Source organism: Euphorbia lathyris, chromosome 7 (genome assembly GCF_963576675.1).
Source record: "Euphorbia lathyris chromosome 7, ddEupLath1.1, whole genome shotgun sequence".
NCBI lineage: Eukaryota > Viridiplantae > Streptophyta > Magnoliopsida > Malpighiales > Euphorbiaceae > Euphorbia > Euphorbia lathyris.
The window spans coordinates 76,537,384-76,559,300 of record NC_088916.1 but is presented as its reverse complement, the minus strand read 5'-3'; the positions used below and the strand labels follow the sequence as shown (position 1 = coordinate 76,559,300).

The 21,917-nt window shown below is 33.3% G+C and overlaps 1 protein-coding gene and 1 non-coding gene across 2 annotated transcripts; both read left to right on the top strand.

The window, feature by feature from the left end:
- Nucleotides 1-8,249: 8,249 nt before the first annotated feature.
- LOC136201712 (small nucleolar RNA R71) lies at nucleotides 8,250-8,356 on the top strand. The gene has a single exon (XR_010674054.1). It is a non-coding gene; the product is annotated as a small nucleolar RNA R71 (small nucleolar RNA).
- A 6,806-nt stretch (nucleotides 8,357-15,162) lies between these two features.
- On the top strand, nucleotides 15,163-19,693 carry LOC136200941 (lysM domain-containing GPI-anchored protein 1-like). The gene is made up of 5 exons (XM_065991445.1): nucleotides 15,163-16,110; nucleotides 17,411-17,528; nucleotides 18,275-18,436; nucleotides 18,553-18,584; nucleotides 19,178-19,693. Exons 1-5 carry the CDS (start codon nucleotides 15,459-15,461, stop codon nucleotides 19,456-19,458), a joined length of 1,245 nt encoding a protein of 414 aa, XP_065847517.1. The 5' UTR covers nucleotides 15,163-15,458; the 3' UTR covers nucleotides 19,459-19,693.
- The last annotated feature ends 2,224 nt before the right edge of the window (nucleotides 19,694-21,917 follow it).

The following is a 21,917-nucleotide window of genomic DNA, read 5'->3' as shown; positions in this document are numbered from 1 at the left end:
CTTTACCTGCGGTCGAGATAAAGACTAGGGTCGCTAGAAAAAACAACTTCACCTGCGGTCGAGATAAAGACTAGGGTCGCTAGAAAAAGCAACTTTACCTGCGGTCGAGATAAAGACTAGGGTCGCTAGAAAAAGCAACTTTACCTGCGGTCGAGATAAAGACTAAGGTCACTAGAAAAAGCAACTTTACCTGCGGTCGAGATAAAGACTAGGGTCGCTAGAAAAAGCCATTTACCTGCGGTCGATTTAGACTAGGGTCGCTAGAAAAAGCCATTTACCTGCGGTCGATTTAGACTAGGGTTGCTAGAAAGAGCCATTTTACCTGCGGTCGATTTAGAGACTAGGGGCCCCAGAAGGAGCGTTCGCCGGCAGCCGATTCAGAGGCAAGGACGGGACAGCCAAAGTGAAGATTGAAGACAAGATAGGAACTTGCGACATGGAGATCAGTTATTTCTCCTCCCACTCTATATGTGTCTTTTACTTTAATATATTTCGCATTGCATGTGTTGAATTCACGAAAAGAGGTTTTCGAAAAAGCACACACGTCACTGTCAAAAATAGAAAGTAGGGGCAACTGTAGACACCGGGGTCGGAGGACCGATGAAGAAAAATTATAAAAAGGAATCAAAATCAGTCGATTAAAATAAATGATGAGTCAATAAAAATAATAAATATAAAAAAAACGTTGTTCAAAGGAACCGTGGAGACCGGTTTGATCGAATTCGGAAATCGAATCGAGATGACGGGCGAATCGGTTCCAATAATGAAATCTTAAATCGTCTCGCCGAGTTCGGGGTGTTTCATTATTAATGAAATCTCGGATCGATAGGGGTTTTGGTTGTAGAATTTGAACAATAAAAAAATAGTTTTGTAAAAAGATCGATTTTATAAAAGCTAATTTTATAAAATCGGTTTTGACAAAAATCCTTTTTTTGATTTCGGTTAATTTTAGGTAGATTTTATTTGTTTAAATATTTTTTACTTTTATTTTTTTATTACAAATATAAACTCGGCCCCGTCGGGGGCCGCTATTTTCGTCACGGGCCGTTGGACGGCCCGTGACGGGGTTGGGCCGCCCAAGCCCAACCCAATTGCACTTGGCTTTGGCCAAGTGCTTTAATTTGTTTTTAAAGAAAATAAAAAATAAATAAAATAACAAATAATAATAATAATGATGATTAATGATGAAAAGGAAATTGCTATGTAATTTCCTAAGCTAATTTAGCTTGTCTTTGGCTCCAAGTTGGCTTGGAGCCAAAAATAAATTAAGCTTAGGGCTCCATTTGCCTATAAATAGGATGGAGTCCAAAACATTAAGGAGGGGAAAAAAATCCGAACCCCTGGAAAAATTCCCCGAGACCCGAACAAAGCAAAAACACAAAAAAATCCGACTCAAAACACTATCAATCGACTTGATTTGGCATTCCTATTACCGATTGAGAGGTAATAATCCGAGGAACTAGACCCGTTTATTTATTCATCTCTTTTTGTTGTTTAGATCTATTTATTTATTTGTTTTTGCACTTTTATTGTTTAGATTTGTTGAATTAATTTCATGTTTTCATTAAATAAATCTTTGGTTTTGATTTGAAACGGAAAACCTCGTTTTAAGTCCCAATACGAACCGTGACCCGATTTAAGGGTAGTTCGGGACTAAAACGTTGTAGATCTAAAATTTAAAAATGTTTTTGATTAACGTTTTGAAATAAAACATCGTTTTGGGATGCTCCGTTATAGACTATGACCCGATTTGGGTAGTTCGGTGGCCAAAATGATAGATTAGATCAGATCTAAAGCTTTTTAATAAATCTGGAAAATATAGGAGCTGTTTCTGTAATTCTTCTGTTTCTGTCGGTAAAGGCAGTTTAGTGACGGAATTTCCGTCGGTAAAGCTGCTGGAACTTAAAAAAACCCCTTTTTCAACGTTTTTCTCATCTTTTTTTACATTTATTCTTGTATATGTATATGTATAATTATGCAATATGTTTTTTAAAATTATTTTTGAGGTATATAACTAATAATTACTTATTATGTATTTATTTATTTTGTACATTTGGGTATCATTTTCATTAATTTGATTTTGCAAAACTATATGTATATATTTTCTTTTAACTCATTTAAACTATATTGGGTATTATTTTAGAGGGTTATTTACTTGGGCATTTTGGGGTAATTAATTAGTAGACGTTTTGGGGATAATTAGATGTTATTTTGATGTTTAATGTATATTTGGGGAGGGTTATTTTCTATATATTTATTATAATAGTTATTTTGGGATATAAGGTTTATTTTCTTATTCTTAATGAACTTTGTTCATTGCTTTACCTGTTTTTAATTAGGATAAAAGTGTATTATACTTAGTATTTTTCATTATCATTATTATACATATATTTAGTATCTTTTACTTATTTTTTTTTAATCTATAGATATATCCTTATTTTTAGATAAAAATGTATATATATATATATATATGTATATTCACTTCACTTTTTGACCTTTATATGTATATATTTCAAATTTGTTTTATTTGGTGAATTTTTGGGATTTAAATGGTCCATTCTTGTAAATATATTCAAGTAAAGGTTAATTGAGTGAAAAGGGAAAAATAAAAGACAAAAAGAGATTTCAAGTTGTTTGTCTAAATTAAAAGTTTTTCTAGATATTCCTAAAGTGTAAATAACTTTTTTTATCATTTTTAAACCGTTTCCAAAACATCACGTGTTGAAACCTTAATCCGTTCCAACGACGGATTAAACGAACATTGTAAATTGTTTCGTTGTAAATAATGAAGTTTTGAATTGCTTTCCTAACTAAATGGTTTTGTACAAAATAAATTGACTTGTATGCTTAATCATGTTTTTAGACTAAAACTGTTTGCTCAACGTTTTCAAATGCTCAAGTCGTTCCAACGGCGTTTCAAGTAATCATCATTAACAGGGCTTTGAAACGTACCTAAATCGTTCCAACGGCGATTAAGGTACGAACCATGTAAATAAACTCGTTTTTGGGAGTGAGATTAGCATAGATGTAATATAGTCTAAAACATAAAATCACACTGTGAATAAATCAATTCTTTCTTCTCCCCCTCTCTCTCCTATATACTTTAAATTTATGCAAAATGGGTGATTCTTTACTAAAATGGCTTTCAAATAACATGCTCAAAACGGTTTTCAAAGCGAGAAAGAAAAGGTTTCAAATGAATTTTAAACTTAAAGAAATATGCGATTAGTCCGTTATCGCCTAACACGCTGAGTAGGAGGCCGGTGGTTCATAACCGGGCGATGTCGGGGTGCCTAGTAGCCTTTCTCCGGAAAGGAGCTAGCCTTCTCGGCTCGTACCTAAGTTTTCCAAACCCTCACCGGTCTCCCGCAAGGGATCGGTGTTCATTTTCCCATTCGTGGGTGGCGACTCTTCCATATCTCCGAGCTCCGGTCCTGCCGAGCAGCTTGATTCCACGATTGGTTGCTTTCGGCGCCAATCACCGCTTACGTCGCCATGAGGTGTCCACCCCCCGGTCCGCCCGGGCGAGGCCGTTCGGCACCTTGTCTAACATCAGCTTGGAAGTAGAACATTCGGAGATAACGAATGAAGCTGAGTGACAGTCAAGACAGCATGGAGTATCCGTTCACTAAAGGACAAAGTCTGCCAATCTTCTGCACCAATAATTGGAACCTCGAAGACACACAAAAGACTAATTCCAAGAAACATGGGCCATTGGATTATTGGTAAAAGACAACTGGCACAAAAAGACAAGTCTGATGCATGAAGACAAAACCTGACGCCTGGAGAAAACAGAGGAAGGGAATGGCGGTACAGACTGAAGCTGACCAGAATCTGTCCCCCAAAAGAGCCGTTTTGGTGTTAACGGTAACAATAATTCAAACGATCCAAATCTGCAGTTTTCCTTCTATAAAAGGACAATGAAGAACCTTGGATAATCACTGAAGCATCAAAAGAAAAATACAAAGAGAGAAAATCTTGAAAGCACTTAAATACAAAAAGATCTTACACCAACTTTTCATTCTCTGTGTAAATGCTAGATTGATTGTTTTGTAATCATCTAAAGTGTTCTTTAGCTGAAAAAGAACAAGTTTGTGATCAATAGGAATATTGAGAGTGTTAAGCTGAGTGCTTGGTTGTAAGCATTCAGTGGTAGAAAAATCTAGGTGCTGGGTTGTAGCACTTAGTAGGAGTTGAGTAGACGAATAGAGGAAGGTACTCTTGCATATTCAAATGCCTTGTAATTGGTTTGTGCTCTACCGTTAAAAAGCTCAGTATTGGATTCAAAAAGCCCAGAGGACTCTGGGGACTGGACGTAGGCAGAGAGGCCGAACCAGGATAAGTGATACTGAGTAATCTCTAAACTCTCTCTCATATTGCATGTGTTGTTTGCTTTATTTACTCAGCATATAAATTGCCAAAGCTGACCCTGAGTAAATAAGTGGTGCTGAGTTAGAAGCTGACCTCTAAGAGTGTCAATTCCTAACTTACAAGAAAATACCTTTAGTCAACATCTGACTAAAGCTGTCTTAAAACATATCTCACCAAGCTGACCAAAAGCTGAGTTAACAAACTCCTAAAATAACTTCTAGTCAGCATAATTGAACGCGAAAAAGTTATATTAGTTCCTAACCCCCCCTTGGAACCAATTACTAGGGACCAACAGTTATGACCTCCATAAGTGCTTACATGACATTCTAACATTATAGAGTCATATTCAAACTCACTAACACATCTCCTAAGCATTCCATCGCCGCATGTTTTGAACAAAAATGGATCTTCCCAAAAATATCTCTTAACTTCCGAAAAGAATTTCTTCTTTTGCTGAGAATTTAATCCATCTGGTACAACATGAGCAGCTAAGTAATTGGCTATATCCGCATACCATGGTGCTATGACACTTTTTACTTGCATGAGATATTCATCAGGGAAATCATCTCGAATGCCTAATGTTTCACCGATGGGACCGTTTTCATCTTCAAGTCTTGATAGATGATCGACGATAAGGTTTTCAATTCCCTTTTTTTTATCTTTAATCTCTATGTCAAATTCTTGTAATAACATGACCCATCTAATAAGACGCGGTTTTGCATCTTTCTTAGCAAATAAATATCTTAAAGCTGCATGATCGGTATAAATGATGACTTTAGATCCTAGCAGGTATGACCTAAACTTATCACATGCAAACACTACCGCTAGCATTTCTTTTTTAGTTGTGGTGTAATTTAACTGTGCACCGGACAATGTGTGACTCGCATAATATATAACATGAAGTTTCTTATCCTTCCTTTGACCTAATACACATCCTACATCTAAGTCACTTGCATCGCACATAATTTCGAAAGGTAAATTCCAATCGGGTTTCGATATTATAGGTGTACTGACTAAAGCTGTTTTCAATGTATTGAAAGCTTGTAAACAATCCTCATTAAAATCAAAAGTTGAATCTTTCATAAGCAAATTAGTAAGTGGTTTGGAAATTACAGAGAAGTTTTTTATAAATCTCCTGTAAAAACCTGCATGACCTAAAAATGACCTTACTCCCTTAACAGTAGTCGGTGGGGGTAATTTTTCTATAACTGAAGTCTTTGCTCGATCCACTTCTAAACCTTTTTCAGATATCTTATGACCTAAAACAATTCATTCGTCTACCATAAAATGACATTTTTCCCAATTTAATACTAAATTCGTTTCTTCACATCTAGACAATACTTTATCTAAGTTCTGTAAACATGCATCGAAAGAATCTCCATAAACTGAAAAGTCATCCATAAAGACTTCCATGATATCTTCAATGAAATCATTAAATATTGTTGTCATACAACGTTGAAATGTTGCTGGTGCATTACATAGACCAAAGGGCATTCTCCTATATGCAAATGTTCCATAAGGACATGTGAAGGTTGTTTTGTCTTGGTCATCCGGGTAAATGTAAATTTGAAAGAATCCGGAATAACCATCTAGGAAACAATAAAATGCATGACCGGCTATCCTTTCGATCATTTGATCAATGAAAGGTAGAGGAAAATGATCTTTCCTAGTTGCTTTGTTTAGGTTCCTATAGTCTATACAAACCCTCCAACCGGTGGTGGTTCGCGTAGGTATTAATTCACCTTCATCATTCCTTACAACAGTTATGCCTCCCTTTTTAGGTACACAATGGATTGGACTAACCCATTCACTATCCGAGATCGGATAAATGATTCCATTGTCTAAAAGTTTAGTAATCTCATTTTTGACTACTTCTTTCATATTCGGATTTAAGCGTCTTTGCCTATCCGCTTTAGGTGGCTTATCTTCTTCTAAGTGAATTCTGTGCATTACGATACTAGGATTAATTCCTTTTAAGTCTGAAATTTGCCATCCTATACTTCCTATCCTATTTCTAACAACTTCTTTCAATTTTTCTTCTTGATCATTTGTTAATTTGTTAGAGATAATTATAGGTAGAGAATTGCCTTCGCCTAAGAAAGCGTACCTCAAATGACTGGGTAATTCTTTAAGTTCTAATTTAGGGGGTATTACAATTGAAGGCGGAACTGGTCCATCTTCTCGAATCAAAGGCTCCGGGTCCTTATCTTGTAATTCTTCACCCATTATAGGTTATATTATTTCTTCTTTTTGAATAACGTCTTTGACACATTCTTCAACTAAGTCCAGTTTCATACAAGCGAATTCCTCCATAGGATATTTCATCGCTTTGTTCATATTAAACTCGATCTTATCTTCTCATATCCTTAAAACTACTTTCCCTTCCGACACATCAACTAGAGCACGTCCCGTGTTCATAAACGGTCTACCAGAAAATAGTGGACAATTAACGTCATATGCAAAATCTAATATAACAAAATCGGTAGGAAAAATAATTTGTCGACTTTAACTAAAACATCCTCAATTATACCATATGGTCTCTTAGTGGTTTGATCCGCTAATTGCAAAACCATATTGGTACGTTTGATATCTTCTTCTAAACCTAACTTGTTAAAAATAGACAACAACATTAAGTTGATACTTGCTCCTAAATCACAAAGACAACTTGGGAATTCAATATCTCCCAACTTACACGGAATAGTAAAACATCTGGGATCTTTGAGTTTAGTGGGCAAAGTACTTAACACTATTGAACTACAGTCCTCAGTTAGCAAAATGGATAAAATTCCTTACCAACTAATTTTCTTCGAAATTAAATCCTTTAAGAACTTACCATAGCTAGGAATTTGTGTAATTGCATCCATAAATGTTAAATTAATGTGCAAATTTTTAAGTTTATCCAGAAATGTTAAAAGTTGTTTGTCATAGTCCTTATTTCGGACTTTGTGCGGGAAAGATGGTTTGGGTACAAAAGTTTTTGCACTTGAGTCAATTGGTGAACTTTTTGTGTTTAATACATCTTCTTTGGATTTTGGTAAATCAGTTCCTGGTAAAGTCAAATCTCCGGGCATTTCCGGGCCTAGATAATTTTTCCCTGAACGAAGAGTGATAGCCTTTACCTGCTCTTTTGGATTTTCTTCCGTATGGCTGGGAAGACTTCCCTCTTTTCGGGATGGAATTGATTTAGCAAGTTGACCAATTTGGACCTCCAAATTATGGATGCTAGATGAGTGGTTTTTAATAAGCTGATCGAATTTATTTTCGATCCGTTTAAAACCATCGTCGTGATTACTTATTTTTCCACTGATAGCATCTATAAATTTGTCGATTTTAGAAGATAAAGTGCTAATCGTATCTCTTGACTGATTTTGATAATTATTGGTACGATTTTGATTAGCATTTGCATTATTGTTGTTATCTTTCCAGTTAAAGTTAGGATGATTCCTCCATCCCGAATTATAAGTATTAGAATAAGGATTATTAGTTTGGTTTGCCCTTGGACAAAATTTACCTGTTCGATCTCACTCATATTTTCATAATCCACATCCGTTTGGATTGGATTACCATTGGTATCGCACGGTGCCACAAACCTATCAATTTTGTGCGATAAGGCAGAAAATTGGGCTTGTAACATCGCGACTGGATCAAGGTTCACTATACCTTTAACCGATGATGTGGTTGAGGATGATGGTTTTGCCACCGGTATATGTCCACGTTCCGCGGGCCACATACTGCTGTTGATTGCCATTTCCTCCAAAAGTTCTCTTGCTTGGGCTGATGTCTTCTTCATAAATAGCCCTCCCGACATAGCATCTAATGAACCTCTAGTTGTAGGATTTAATCCATTATAAAATGTTTGCATTAGAAGTTCAGCGGGCAATTGGTGGTGTGGGCATAAACGTTGAAGTTCTTTAAAACATTCCCAAGTCTTATAAAGAGTTTCATTATCATTTTGAGAAAAAGATGTTAACTCTTTTATGACTCTTGCGGTTTTTGCTAAAGGAAAATATTTTGATAAAAAAGCTTGGGCTAATTGTTCCCAAGTTGCAAACGTTGCGCCTGGCATCGAAGTTAACCACTCTTTGGCTCTATCCTTCAAAGTGAAAGGAAAAAGGCGAAGTTTGATTGCTTCGGCAGTCACATCTGGGATTTTAAAAGTGTCACAAATTTCAAGGAAATTTGTCAAATGAGTGTTAGGATTTTCGTTAGGTAACCCGTAAAATGTTACATTATTTTACAACATATTAAGCAATGCTGGCTTAATTTCAAATTGGTTTGCCGTAATTCTGGGTCTAACGATACTATTGGTTACACCGGCCACCCCTGACCTAGCGTAATCCATAAGTGTTGGTGGGTCTGCCATAATATCTGGCTCGGTATTTGTCTTTAATGGAGTTTTGTTTTTGTTTTTCTTGTTTTTCTTATTCTTTTTAATGGTTTTTTCAATTTATGGGTCTAATGGGTTTGGTGCAATGCCTGAACTTCGAGAACTGCGCATGAACCTGAAATCGTACACGAACCGAAACTACCTTCAAAACATAATTTGAAAAAATAAATATGTTAGTAACTGAAAATTAATAAATTACAAAAATTAAAATAAGTATATATAAACCTAGATTCGAAATAAAACACGAAAAATCTAAATTTTTGTTAAAAATTTTGGCGTTCCCCGGCAACGGCGCCAAAAACTTGTTGAGCGATTTCCGCAAGTGCACGGTATACGCTTGTAGTAATAAAAGATATCGAACCCACAAGGAACGCTTTTTAACTAAAACTCATTTTAATTCAGTTTTATTCACGTCTTTAGGTTTAACTTTAAGAAAATCGTTTAATTAATTGTATTGGTTTGGATTAATTATGATTAGATGAGAATGTTATATTAACTTAGAGTACAATTCTGTCTTGAGAATTAATCACAAGCCAGAAGCTTTCATGAAATAGAAACATGTATGAAACTTATTCACATTACGCGAAGAAAGCAACTATAACTTTGGTAAGATTATGAACATGGAATAATACAAGAATTTATGCAATTAAATGGCTTTGAACCGTAGAAATCTCTCTGGATCGGAGCAGATTTCTACCTTAATCAAATTGGTATTTTATATCCGATAAGCCGCGCTAACGATCATATCATCCATAAAAACTAATTCTTTCAAGTGTTCAACAAAGTTTCTTTGTAAATATATAATTGTATAAAATGTTTTAATGAAAACACCAGTTTATTACTTTGAAAATCATATTGTCAGAATAACATCAAAATAACAACAGGAAGAATATATTGAATAATATAAATGTATTATTAATGAATTGTGAATCTTCACAAGTTAAGAGAGAGGAAGAAACATGGATAGCATTTTGATGAAAACTTTGAGATCCGGGTTGTCAATCTTTCCCTCAAACTTCGTAGGTTTGTCAGACCCTTTTGCGCTTCAGCCGTTAGTTCTTCTCGTTGAATCTTCGGAATAGAGACCGCTAGGTCCACTACCAGAATGAAAACTTGTCTCTGAACAATCTTTAAAACTAAACTAATCACTACTGTGTTTATAACTAATCTAAGAACAACTTGTGTACACCAAGTTTGTTTTTACAGAAATGTAATCTAAACGCCTAACTCTTTTCTGAATCAGAACATAATAACAACTCTCTAAACTATAATTTCTCCAACTTTTTTCCAACTCTGATTTCTGAAATGAATCACTTATTTATAGTTGGTGAATGGTTGTAATTGAAGGGCCGTGTCCGCTGGTGAAGGGTCGCTTTTATCCAAACGAACAGACGCATTTTTTGGATTTCTGACATGTGAAAGCTGTGCAGGATTCTTCGCTGTCTCAACTGAGATTCTGAGAATCTCAGTCGCGATAGGGGGCACGAAAAAAGGCTGAAAATTTCGATCTTTTTGGTGACTGGTGTTAGCGTGTCCCGACTGAGATTTTGAGAATCTCAGTCGCGATAGGGGTGTTCTCCCCCGTCTCTCGGCTGCTTCTTGTCTCCTTGAGTCGGTCTTCTGATTAATACGTATTTTTGGCACGTAACTTAGGTTTTTCCCTCGTTTTAGCCGTTTTAGCTCCTATTTGGATTTAACCAAATAATTAAGTACCTTGCATCAAAGAAGCATATAAAGACGTAAAAGTATTCTAAATGAATATAATTAGCATGATTTCAATGTAAATTTAATGTATTTATATATAATATTTTAGGTATATTTTGGGCTTAACAAAAATTTACAAAACTATAAATAAGACAATTTTACCCTTTTATATAGTTTCAGTTAATTTAAAGGAAATAAATACAAAAACACAAACAAACATTATAAATTCTTAAAAAAAATTGAAAAAAAAAATTCAAGCATTAAACAATTGATTAGAAATTTGATCTCGTAGACCGCTCATAAACATTTGATCTGTATGTCCATGCGTTGTTCCTTCAATGCTTCGCGAAACATCATTTGTGGATCTTTCAAAAATCAAGTCTTCTCCATCAAATCTATCAAAAAAATCATTGGTCACACTTGTTTTACGAAGATAATTATGTATAGCAACACATGCAATGACAATATTTCTCTGCACCAAATATGGATATGGCGCCATTCTCTTCAAAATACGAAATCTTGCTTTTAAAACACCAAAGGCACGTTCAATCACATTCCTTAATCTTGCATGTGCATGATTAAACATTTCTTCCTTTGTTCTAGGATGCCGACCATTTCGATAATCTGAAAGCCAATATCGAGTATTACGATAAGGAGCCATAAATCCTCTTGTATTTGCGTATGCAGCATCGTATAAATAATATTTGTCTACAAAAATAATAATAATTATATATATAAGAATATATTTACTTAATTTTTCAGTTTTATAAATGTAATAAAGAAATTGTATGTAACTTGATAACATTACCGGGTGGAGGAAAAGGAAAATTATTAGTTGGATCACGCATAGTTTCAGTGTCGAAGTCGTCGATGCTGCTGCACTGTATCTAAATCAGGGTCAAAAGTAGTAGGCACAACCATTTCCTTTGCAAAATATAGCATTGCCTTTAGAACTTCATGAAAATAGAAATGTATAGTTTGAGTTGAATGGTTGAATCTCCGCTTCACAGCACGAGTACTAAAATTCTGGCTTAGCGTCATTAAAAACATTGCTATCTTTTCCTCAACATTGACATAACGACTATCTTTTAACCATTGTTTAGTTTTGAAATGAAGACACAAGCATATAAAAGCTTCTTTTTTCATTCTTAACATTTCTTGACAATGCACTGCATTTCCATTAAGTATTTCTTTGACATACCCACTTCCATTGAGAGATGAATTAGTATCTGGCCTTCTCCCAATACGCTTTCTATCCAATTTCTTCTTTATCAAAAATATTGCAATTAATTTTAAACTCTTCCTTTGCTTTTCGGTCAACATACTGTCACAAATTTGGATAAAATAATATTAATATATATATATACAATAAAAGTACAGAAGTTAATATCAAGCCATATAATAAATAAAATGATATTCAATATAATACTAATAATAATTTATTCATAAACTTTTCTAATTCAAAAGTAACACAAAAACTAGATTGGAACTTAAAAATAGAAGATATCAAATATTTCAAAGTAATCCTAATTTTTTAGCATTCATTTTGATCCAATTGATCCTAACTTCTTCGGGCTTTTGAGCAAACATCATCCACTGCTCTCGATATGTATTGTTTTCACAAAAAATACTACATGCAGCAACATATAACAGATCGATCATTGTTAACATAATCATCCCATCCAATACTTGATTGCATTGCTCTATACTAGGTCCATTATTCGTCTCCCCTAGTGTTTGAAGAATTGCCATCAATTGATCATCAATTATGTCAGTCTTATTTTTTTTTGGTGTTTTTCACGTTTCTTCGGTTTATCATCATTAACTACATTTGCATTGGAATTATCCACATCAAGATCAATAGGTGATTTTAAATCTCCAAAATTTGATAGATTGGTGAATGAAGAAGATCATGATCCATTTACAAATATAGATTCCATAAAATCTTTAAAGGGCATAGTATCTTTAGAAGGACCCCATCCTTCCTTTCCAGTTGCACTTATACCATCAAACAATGATTTCATCTCATCAGCATACTGCAATCCAACATAACGAAATTGTTTTGCTTCGGGAACTCTCTGTAACATGATGACATATTGTTAATTTTTTTTTTGTTAAAAACTTAAATATTAATGAAAGGATAATTATAAATTACCTTTAGGTACTCATCCCATTCTTCAGCGCTCTAATTAACAGTATTTGTTACGGGATCATATCCATGTCCACTTTTTCCTAATAAATTAGACCATACGTTGTGCTTTTGCTTCAAATAGTTCCATTCATTCTTTAGTTGTTTCTGATTTAATTTCATGTTTTGTTTTTCTTCAAACGATCTAATTATTTTATCCCAAGATTCTTTCTTCAAGCTATACTACCTTGCTGCCCAAGTTGATTCACTTGTTCACTGCATAAATCAATAAAAAATTTGACTAATTTGGGATCTTTTCAATTAGCTTTAGTATTATCATTAGATGTCATATATGCATTCAAGGAAAAACTAACCATATTGAATCAATGAATTACAAATGAACTTTCAACTCATAACCTCTAATACTGATGCAAAGCCACTTCCACCATAGACCACAAAAATAAAAGGAAATAGACCACAAAGATAAAAGGAAATAAAAGCAAATACGCTATTAAATTTTAGCTATTAAACTAAATTTTTAGGCTAATTAATTTGTTCATACAAATAGTATTCAAAGTTGATATTTTTTTTATTGTCTTTAACTTGTTTATTCTAGTATATTGTAATTAGTTTACAAAAAACCCACTACCACAACTTTCCTTTTTATAAAATACATAATTAACTAATGATTCAATAATAATTAAGATTTAATTAACCTATTCTATGGCAAGTTATGTGCATATTTAAAGTCTAGAAAAACGAACAAATTCTATGGCATATCAATCTTTGAACCTATTCTAGTTAATTATATATATACTACTATATACTATGGCAAGTTATATAACTAATTATAGAATAGGTTCATTTAAAGTATGATTCATAAAATCTCAGGAAGAAATATGTATATAAATTGCCATAGCTTGCATATTTAAGATTACACCATGTTGAAACATGCTTAGAGAATCTGGAATTTAGAATAAAAAGTATTTGGCATATCAATATTTGATTTTAAATGAACCTATTCTATGACAAATTTTATATATATTTCTCTGTGGGATTTTATCAGACCTAGTACAGTATAGCTAAATTATTGTAAAGAAAAAAAACACAGACCAGAACAATTAAATAAATCAAACAGAATATAAATAGCTGAATAAATAATGCGTACCTTCAACGGGATCAGATCACAGAAAGCAATATGAGAAAGAAAGAAATAGGAGAAACAAAGGTATCGTCAAATATGGTAAATTGAAGCAGTATCGGTCTTTTCACTCTCTTTTCATATATAAATAGCTGAATTTTGAAGAGCCACGATTTTATCAACTTTGAACTTTTTTTGAAAACTTCCATTGTTTTTCGTTTTTAAAATCTGAAAAATAGATTATAGGTTGATTGCAAATCAAGTAGAGAGATGGGAAAATCACGTGAAATGAGGGAAGAAAAAATGGAATTTTGTTGCAGAGATAAAAGGAAAGAAGGAATTTGTTTGAAGAAAGAAGAAAAAGAGACGTTGATGACTACTTATTCCATAAAATCTGTCTAAATCTCCTGGCAATTTAAGGGTATAAACGTCAATCAAAAAATAAATAAATTAAAAGCTCTAACTGAGCGTGTTAAGTAATAAAAATAAGTCAAAAAAAATTACTTATCCAATTAAGTGAAATATTAACTGAATTGAATAAATTAAGTAGTCAACAAAAAAAAATATTTATCAAACACATTTATATTAATTAAGGGTTTAACTTGTTGGTTTAAGTAGTTTTTTTTTTTTTTATCAAACAAGGCCAACTATACCATTAATTTTAATAATTTTATTTAAATTTATTTTACGATTAGTTTACAAATATACTAATAAATTTAAAAATATTTACATATTAAACATTTGGTTGGAAAAGCTATAAAACAGCTATCATTTGAAATACTCCCAGTTTTATTTGATTTTTTAATTGATATTATTTGAGATATGCATTGTTAATTAATATTTTAAAATTAAAGATTGTTGAAAGTTAAATTAGATTTATTATATTCAAATTATATATTAATATTTTAAATAATTGTTATAAATTATCAATATAAATTTTCTGTAAAAAATGATTTATAAAATTTATGGATTGCAATTTTTTTAGTTTGTAAATTTTATAAATGAATTTGAATTTTATTTTTTACTATAATTTTTAATAAAAATTATGTAGTTTTCTTATTTTACTTGGAAAATTATAATAAATTCCCAATCCCATGCATTACACGGGTGTTTTCACTAATGAGGAAATAATTCTTAACTCTTTCTAAATGGAGAATTTTTTTTTTGAAACCCTAAATGGAGAATTATTTTCTCAAATTAACCCTATTTAGGGGTTTAACCCTTAGTCTGAAGTGATAAATAATAACATCAATGTAAAATTACTATTTTATCTCTCTTTTTTTCTCCAACAAATTATTAGTATTTCATAAAAAAAAAAGGGAATGTTGACGGCGGTCAACGTCGCGGTTACTTCTTCGCAAATTTCGTTTCAAATAAGTGAAGGACAAAATAGTCCAATGAATAATTTTGTCTGAAACTCTGGAATCGAGAACTGACTAGTGTCAGCTCACTCTCTGTACTACATTTGTCTCCTCCTTCACCTCCTTTCCTTTCCCCCATTCAAAAATTAAAAATCCACTCTTTACTCTTTCTCGCTGGACGCCATTAACGGCAAAAAGAAGAAGAAAGAAACCAAATCCTCAAATTCCCCTCAAACAAAACCACCGAAATTTACAAACCCACTCTTCTCTCACTAAACAAACCTCATTCTACTGTATTTTGTAGGTTCTCATTCTGGGTTTAGGGCATAGCACTAATCCAAACCCTAAAACCCTAAACCCCCAAATATGCAAACCCCTAAATCTTTACCCCTGTTTTTGATTTTCATCAATGTAGTAGCTATAGTGAATTCAAAATCCACAATCGAACCATGTTCGAACAACGATTCCTGCAGCGCTCTCCTCGGCTACACACTCTACACCGATCTCAAAGTCTCTGAAGTAGCTTCTCTTTTTCAAATTGATCCCATAGCTCTCCTCACTGCTAACTCCATTGATATCTCTTACCCAGATATTGAAAACCGCATTCTTCCTTCTCAGCTTTTCCTTAAGATCCCAATAGTGTGTTCTTGCGTTGATGGAATTCGAAAGTCTGTGTCTACACATTATAAAACACGGCCTTCTGATACTTTGTCTTCGATTGCAGACTCGATTTATTCGGGTTTGGTGTCGGCTGATCAGATTAAGGAGGCTAATTCGATTCAAGATCCTTCTGTTCTTGATGTTGGGGAAAGCCTTGTGGTTCCATTGCCGTGTACTTGTTTTAATGGGACTGATAATTTTTTGCCTGCAATTTATTTGTCTTATGTCGTGCAAGGGATTGATACTTTGGTTGGGATTGCTTCGAGGTATACCACTACTATTACTGATTTGATGAATGTTAATGCTATGGGGAATCCTTCTATTACAGCTGGTGATATTCTTGCTATTCCATTGCCAGGTAAATTTGAGTTCATGTTCTGAGATTTTTCAATTCTATATCAGTAGCAGGAGTATTTTGTGGCTATTAGTTGGTACCTATGTTGCACGAAACTGAAACCGAAACGAACATTGGCAAACTTTATTTCTAAGAAAATATAGCATGGAAATGGAAACAAAAACCGATACTGAAGGCGAAAACGCTAACGAGTAAGAGTTTCCGTGCAACATAGGTCGGTACCTTTATAACAGGGATAATGTACCAAAACAGGTCCAAGTTTTTTGGGAAAGTATCACTCTATGGACAAAATAACGCCAATGCATGCTTAAAAGTTTATAAAAGAGTACCAATTTAGGCCTGAGTAATTGAGTGTGACACGCCATTCATATTAATATGTAACGTTCTGCCAACTGGAAGTGGAGAGAAGAAATCAGAACTTAACGGAGTAATATGAATAGCGTGTCACATTCCGTTATTGATGCCTAAATTGGTACTTTTTTGTAAACGTTAAGCCTACATTGGTGTTATTTTGTATGTGGAGCCTAAATTGATACTTCCTCAAAAACAGTAGGCTTATTTTGGTACCTTATCCCTTTATAATATTTAGTGTAGGTATGGGAATTCCTGTAAGTGGGTTGTGTTCGTGTATTGTCAATTATCATATTAGTGTTAATATCACGTTAGGTTCGTGTAATGTGTTCACAAATCAGTTATTTTTACTATCTCTATTAGGGATAACATATAAGAAAATAGGAGTTTCAAGTCGAGTTCGCTGCTCGTTTTTTCATTTTCTTATTGTAAACACATGATAGAATATAATAATAATTTTAAATATTCGTGTCATTTTTGAGTTAGTAAGTCAAATCCTAAATGTAACGACTTGGTCTGGAGAGGTTGACGTCAGGGTAGAAGGTCTCTCTAAGGGATGGCAATGGGGGCATGAATAAACTGAATCACACATCGGAATTGTATGGAGAGTTATTAGTAAGGCGTGTGTTCTAATATATGTAAATGCATTTAAAGCTGCGAGGTCCAATAGGTTGTATTTGGGCCAAAGCGAACATGTCTACATGGTATTAACCCAAACATGATCTATTACATGTTTAGTGAAACAATATTCCGCTGAATTCGTTTTTGGTTCGTGTTTTGTTGTCAAATCGTGTACACAATTGCCACCTCTAATTTACTGTCAATACGTGCTGCATTTCTGTTATTTAACGTTGTTGCCTTTGTTTAATACAGTCTGTAAAGATTCCTTGTTAGATTATGATTGAATAGGATGAGTAAAGATTGAGTTTTGAATATATTCCTTGCTTTGCAGCTTGTGCTTCTAACTTCCCAAGTTATGCCTTCGATCATGGCCTGATTGTGGGAAATGGGAGCTACTATATCACTGCAAGTCATTGTGTGCAATGCAGCTGCGGGCCTGGGAATCTCAAGTAAATCATACACCTTTCTTTGCCTTTTTTGTTTATTCCCTTGCATTTTACATTCTTAAACTTAGGGTAAATTACACCCGTGGCTCCTCAATTTAGACCTTACTTTCTTTATGGTTCCTTACCTTCAAAATCGGACATAAAAGTCTATAAGTTTTGGGCATTACTAACATAAATGCACCTTATAAAAATAAACGACCTCAAAATGATTGTTGATGAAGTCAAAATGGAAAAGTCCAAAAATTAAAGTTCTTTATTGTCTCTTACCTCCAAAACCGGACATAAAAGTCCATAAACTTTGCCCTTTACTAACATAAAAGCCCCTTATAAAAATAAACGACCTCAAAATGGAAAAGTCCAAAAATTAAACATGTATAACCAAAATTTTCTATGTAACCACGTTTTCGATTTTCCAAAATCACCACTTTTAGGGTTTCTTTTTCTTCCTCTAAACAGTTAATGACCTCAAAACCAAAAAGTTCAACTATTAAAGTTTCTTAGAATATAAACTAGGTCACTTCTACAATAGAGGGTTACCTACTATTGGAGTAGTCAAAGGTTTGACTTTTATGTTAGTAAAGTGCAAAGTTCATGGATTTTTATGTCCGGCTGTGAAGGTAAGGGGCCATAAAGAAAATAAGGTCTAAGCTGAGGGTCCATGGGCGTGTAATATACCCCCTTAAACTTAATGTCTACTTTTTCTGCAAATTGTGAAGTTATTAATCTTCTCCACCGTGTTCATTCTGCAGTTTGTACTGCATGCCAGCTTCGTTGGCGGTTTCTTGTTCGAGCATGCAGTGTAAAAATACTAATCTTATGCTTGGGAATGTCACATGGCAACGGAGTAGTGCTGGGTGTAAGGTTACTTCTTGTAATTATGGTGGATATGTCAATGGCAGCATTGTCACCGAGTACGCCATATCTTCTTTGTTCTGCTATTTCTTTATAGTTTGTTTAACATTATGTTAGATTATGTATCGAGTAATATCCTCGTGACTGAATGGTTTGTGTTCAATCTCCGGCGCAGGTTGTCCACATCACTTCGACCTACATGTCCAGGTAAAATTTTGATGAATATCCGAATATTACTATTGGTTACATTAGCTTTAAAGCTTATAAGATCAGCTTCATAGTCATAGATGACTTTCATTGTATAACACTTCATTTGCGTGTCCGAAAGTCCGTTAGCATGACCGAGTTTATGAGTTGTTGAGAAACTAGTCAAAAAGTTTTTCTTTTCACATCTCATAAAGTTTCGCCCTTTAATATTATTCATATTGATCCGGCTTATAAGATAATGGTGTTTACAAATATCATCTTCATAGTTATCGATGAATTTCTTTATATAACACTTCATTTTCTTGTCCGAAAGTTAGCAAGACCGAGTTTATGAGCTGAAAAGCTACTCGAATTTTTTTCCTTTTTACATCTTATGTAGTCCCGGCCTTTAATATCATTCATATTGACCTGGCTTATAAGATAATGGTGTTTACAAAGATCATCTTCGTAGTCATCGATGAATTCATACAACACGTCATTTGTGTGTCTGGAAGTCAATTAGCACGACGGAGTTTATGAGTTGAGAAGCTAAAGTTTTTCTTTTTACATCTTAATATGTTGATCCGGTTTTTGCATTGTTCTAACTGATGCAGGACCACAACAATTTCCGTCTGTCATAGCTCCGCCTACTACAGTGAGTAAGGATTCAACGTTCAGTCCAGCACCAGCACCTGGGCCTGAGTCAGCCGGTTCTGGTTCAACCCCGAAGTCTACAATCATACCTAATACCGGGACACTCCCCGGATTAGCACCTATGGGTGGCCCAATAGGAGGCGCATCAGATGCTTGCTCGCTGGTGAATCCGTTAACCTTTTCCGTACTTGCAATCGTGCTATATTTGGTGGCCGGCTTTCTGAATTCGGGTTCATTGTAGCTTCGGCACGAGTGTTGCTAGTTTAGTAGATGGTGAGATTTTGGTTGGGTTGGTCATATTATTTTTGAGAGGTCTCACTTGTCTGTTCTGATGTATGTAAAACCTGCTTTGCTTTGGTTAATTTAGTTTCTGCCTGTGAACCCATTTGTGTATGCAGAAATTATAGGTTAAGTAACATTTTGTGTTTGATTTGTTGTGTTATTGATTTCTGGGAAGTTGTTCCTTTGGTGATTCATTTTGGTTTTCACAGAAACTGAAATGTTGCATGGATACTGAATGGAAACGAACATTGAAAAACGTTATTCCTAAAAAACAGGGCTAGGAAATGGAAATGGGAACAGACATGAAAAGCTGAAACGCTACTGAAGTGGAGTTTCTGTGTGATAACATCCGCATATTATCATTGGGGGGGCAAAAATGTAATATTGAGAGGAAGGAAGGGCTCACCAGTGTTATACCATGCCACGTGGCATGGAGTAGCATATGCCATGTTCATGCGCCAGGTGGAGTTGAATGGGTAGGATCCGCCATCCGTTCTCTACCCATGAGGATACGCCCTCACGCCTCTCTTAAAATGGTCTTAAAGGAATTCAAGAGTTATTGCTATTAATGACATTAAAGACATGAATGGACGAACTACAAGAATAATATAAATACAATAAAGAACATTAATAACATGACTTTTCGGATACAACATCATTCATGTCAAAAGGTTACAAAAAATCAATAAAAATGATCTAACTCGGAGATTTTTTAGGGATGCTTTTTACTTCCTAAAAGAGTTCTTGTCAATTATCCTTATTATTCTCAATCCATATACTAACTTAAAAGTTTTACGTAAAACTAGATTTTTTTCGAAGGTAGTGATTTTTTTCAACATTTTACGTAAATTATGTAAAAAATAGAAGATTTATATAAAATTTAAATTTTTTTATGTAAAATTTGATTTTTTGCAATGTTTTTTTCTTTGGAATGTGATTTTTTTGCAATGTTAATATTTTTTTTTTGTAAAAATACTTTACGTAAATTATGTCTAAAAATATATTATTTATATAAAGTCTAAAGATTTTATGTAAAACTCAATTTTCCATCAACTTAATCATTTCTTTTTGTAAAAATACAACTTTGCGTAAATTAGGGCTTATTTTATGTAAATTATGACTAAAAACATAAGATTTTACGTAAAGTTTAAAGGTTTTAATTTTTCACAGAGTTGGTGTTTTTTTTAAATAACAACTTTACATAAATTATGTCTAATAATAGATGATTTATGTAAAGTTTAAAGGTTTTACGTAAAACTCGATTTTTGTCAAAGGTAATGATTTTTTTATATAAAAATACAATTTTATGTAACTTAAGTCTATTGTATGTAAATTAAGTCTAAAAATAGAAGATTTATGTAAAGTTTAAAGATTCTACGTAAAACTTACATTTTCGCGAAGTTCATGATTTTTTTAAAATTATGACGTTACGTGAATTATGTCTAAAAATGGATGATTTATATAAATTTAAAAGGTTTTATGTAAAACTCGATTTTTCGCAAACTTAATAATTTTTTTTTGTACATATACGTAAATTATGTATAAAAATCGAAGATTTACATAAAATTCAATTTTTCGTAAAGGTATTGGCTTTTTTTTAAGAATATAATAACTTTATGTAAATTATATCTACAAATAAAGAATTTATATAAAGTTTAAACCTTTTATGTAATTTTTAATATTTTTTTATAAAATAATAACTTCACCTAATTTTTTTTACGCACAATGCGCTTACATTAAAGAAGAAAGAAAATTCTCCACCAGGTGTGATTCGAATGACTAGGTAAATTATATTTAAAAATATATTAAATAATAGTAACAATTTAATGAGAACAAAATAATTTTAAGTAATGTGCAGATCCATTATAGTTTTTTTTTTAACTAAAACTTACTCAAACACTTGATCAACAATAGAAGGAAAAAAACTATTAGAGCATCTTCAATGGAGTATAATCTTCAATGGAGTATAATGAACCACTCATTATACTCCTTTAATAAATTCTCTCCTATTGGAGTGAGTTTAATATATTGAGCTTTTATCAACCACTCAATATTTATTGAGCTTTTGATAATTTCTATATATATATTTTTTTTATTTTTAAAATAATATGATTGGTTTAATTAATTGGTGGATCTTTTATGATTGGTGGATCAATTATAATTGAGTGGTTATAGAGTTTAACCATTGGAGTTAGATAGTTTAATAAAATGATATTTATTAAATTGATGATGTGACATGCATATTGAGTGGTCGTGAGTATAAACCATCAGAGATGCTTTTAGGACAGAAGGAGAACAACTCATTCAGCATGCGTTCAAACCGAACTCGTGTTGTTAATGTATTGAGCCGAACATGCGTTCGAACCGAACTTGGTTTGTTAATGTCTTGAGCCAAACATGCAAATTTACCGAGCTCTG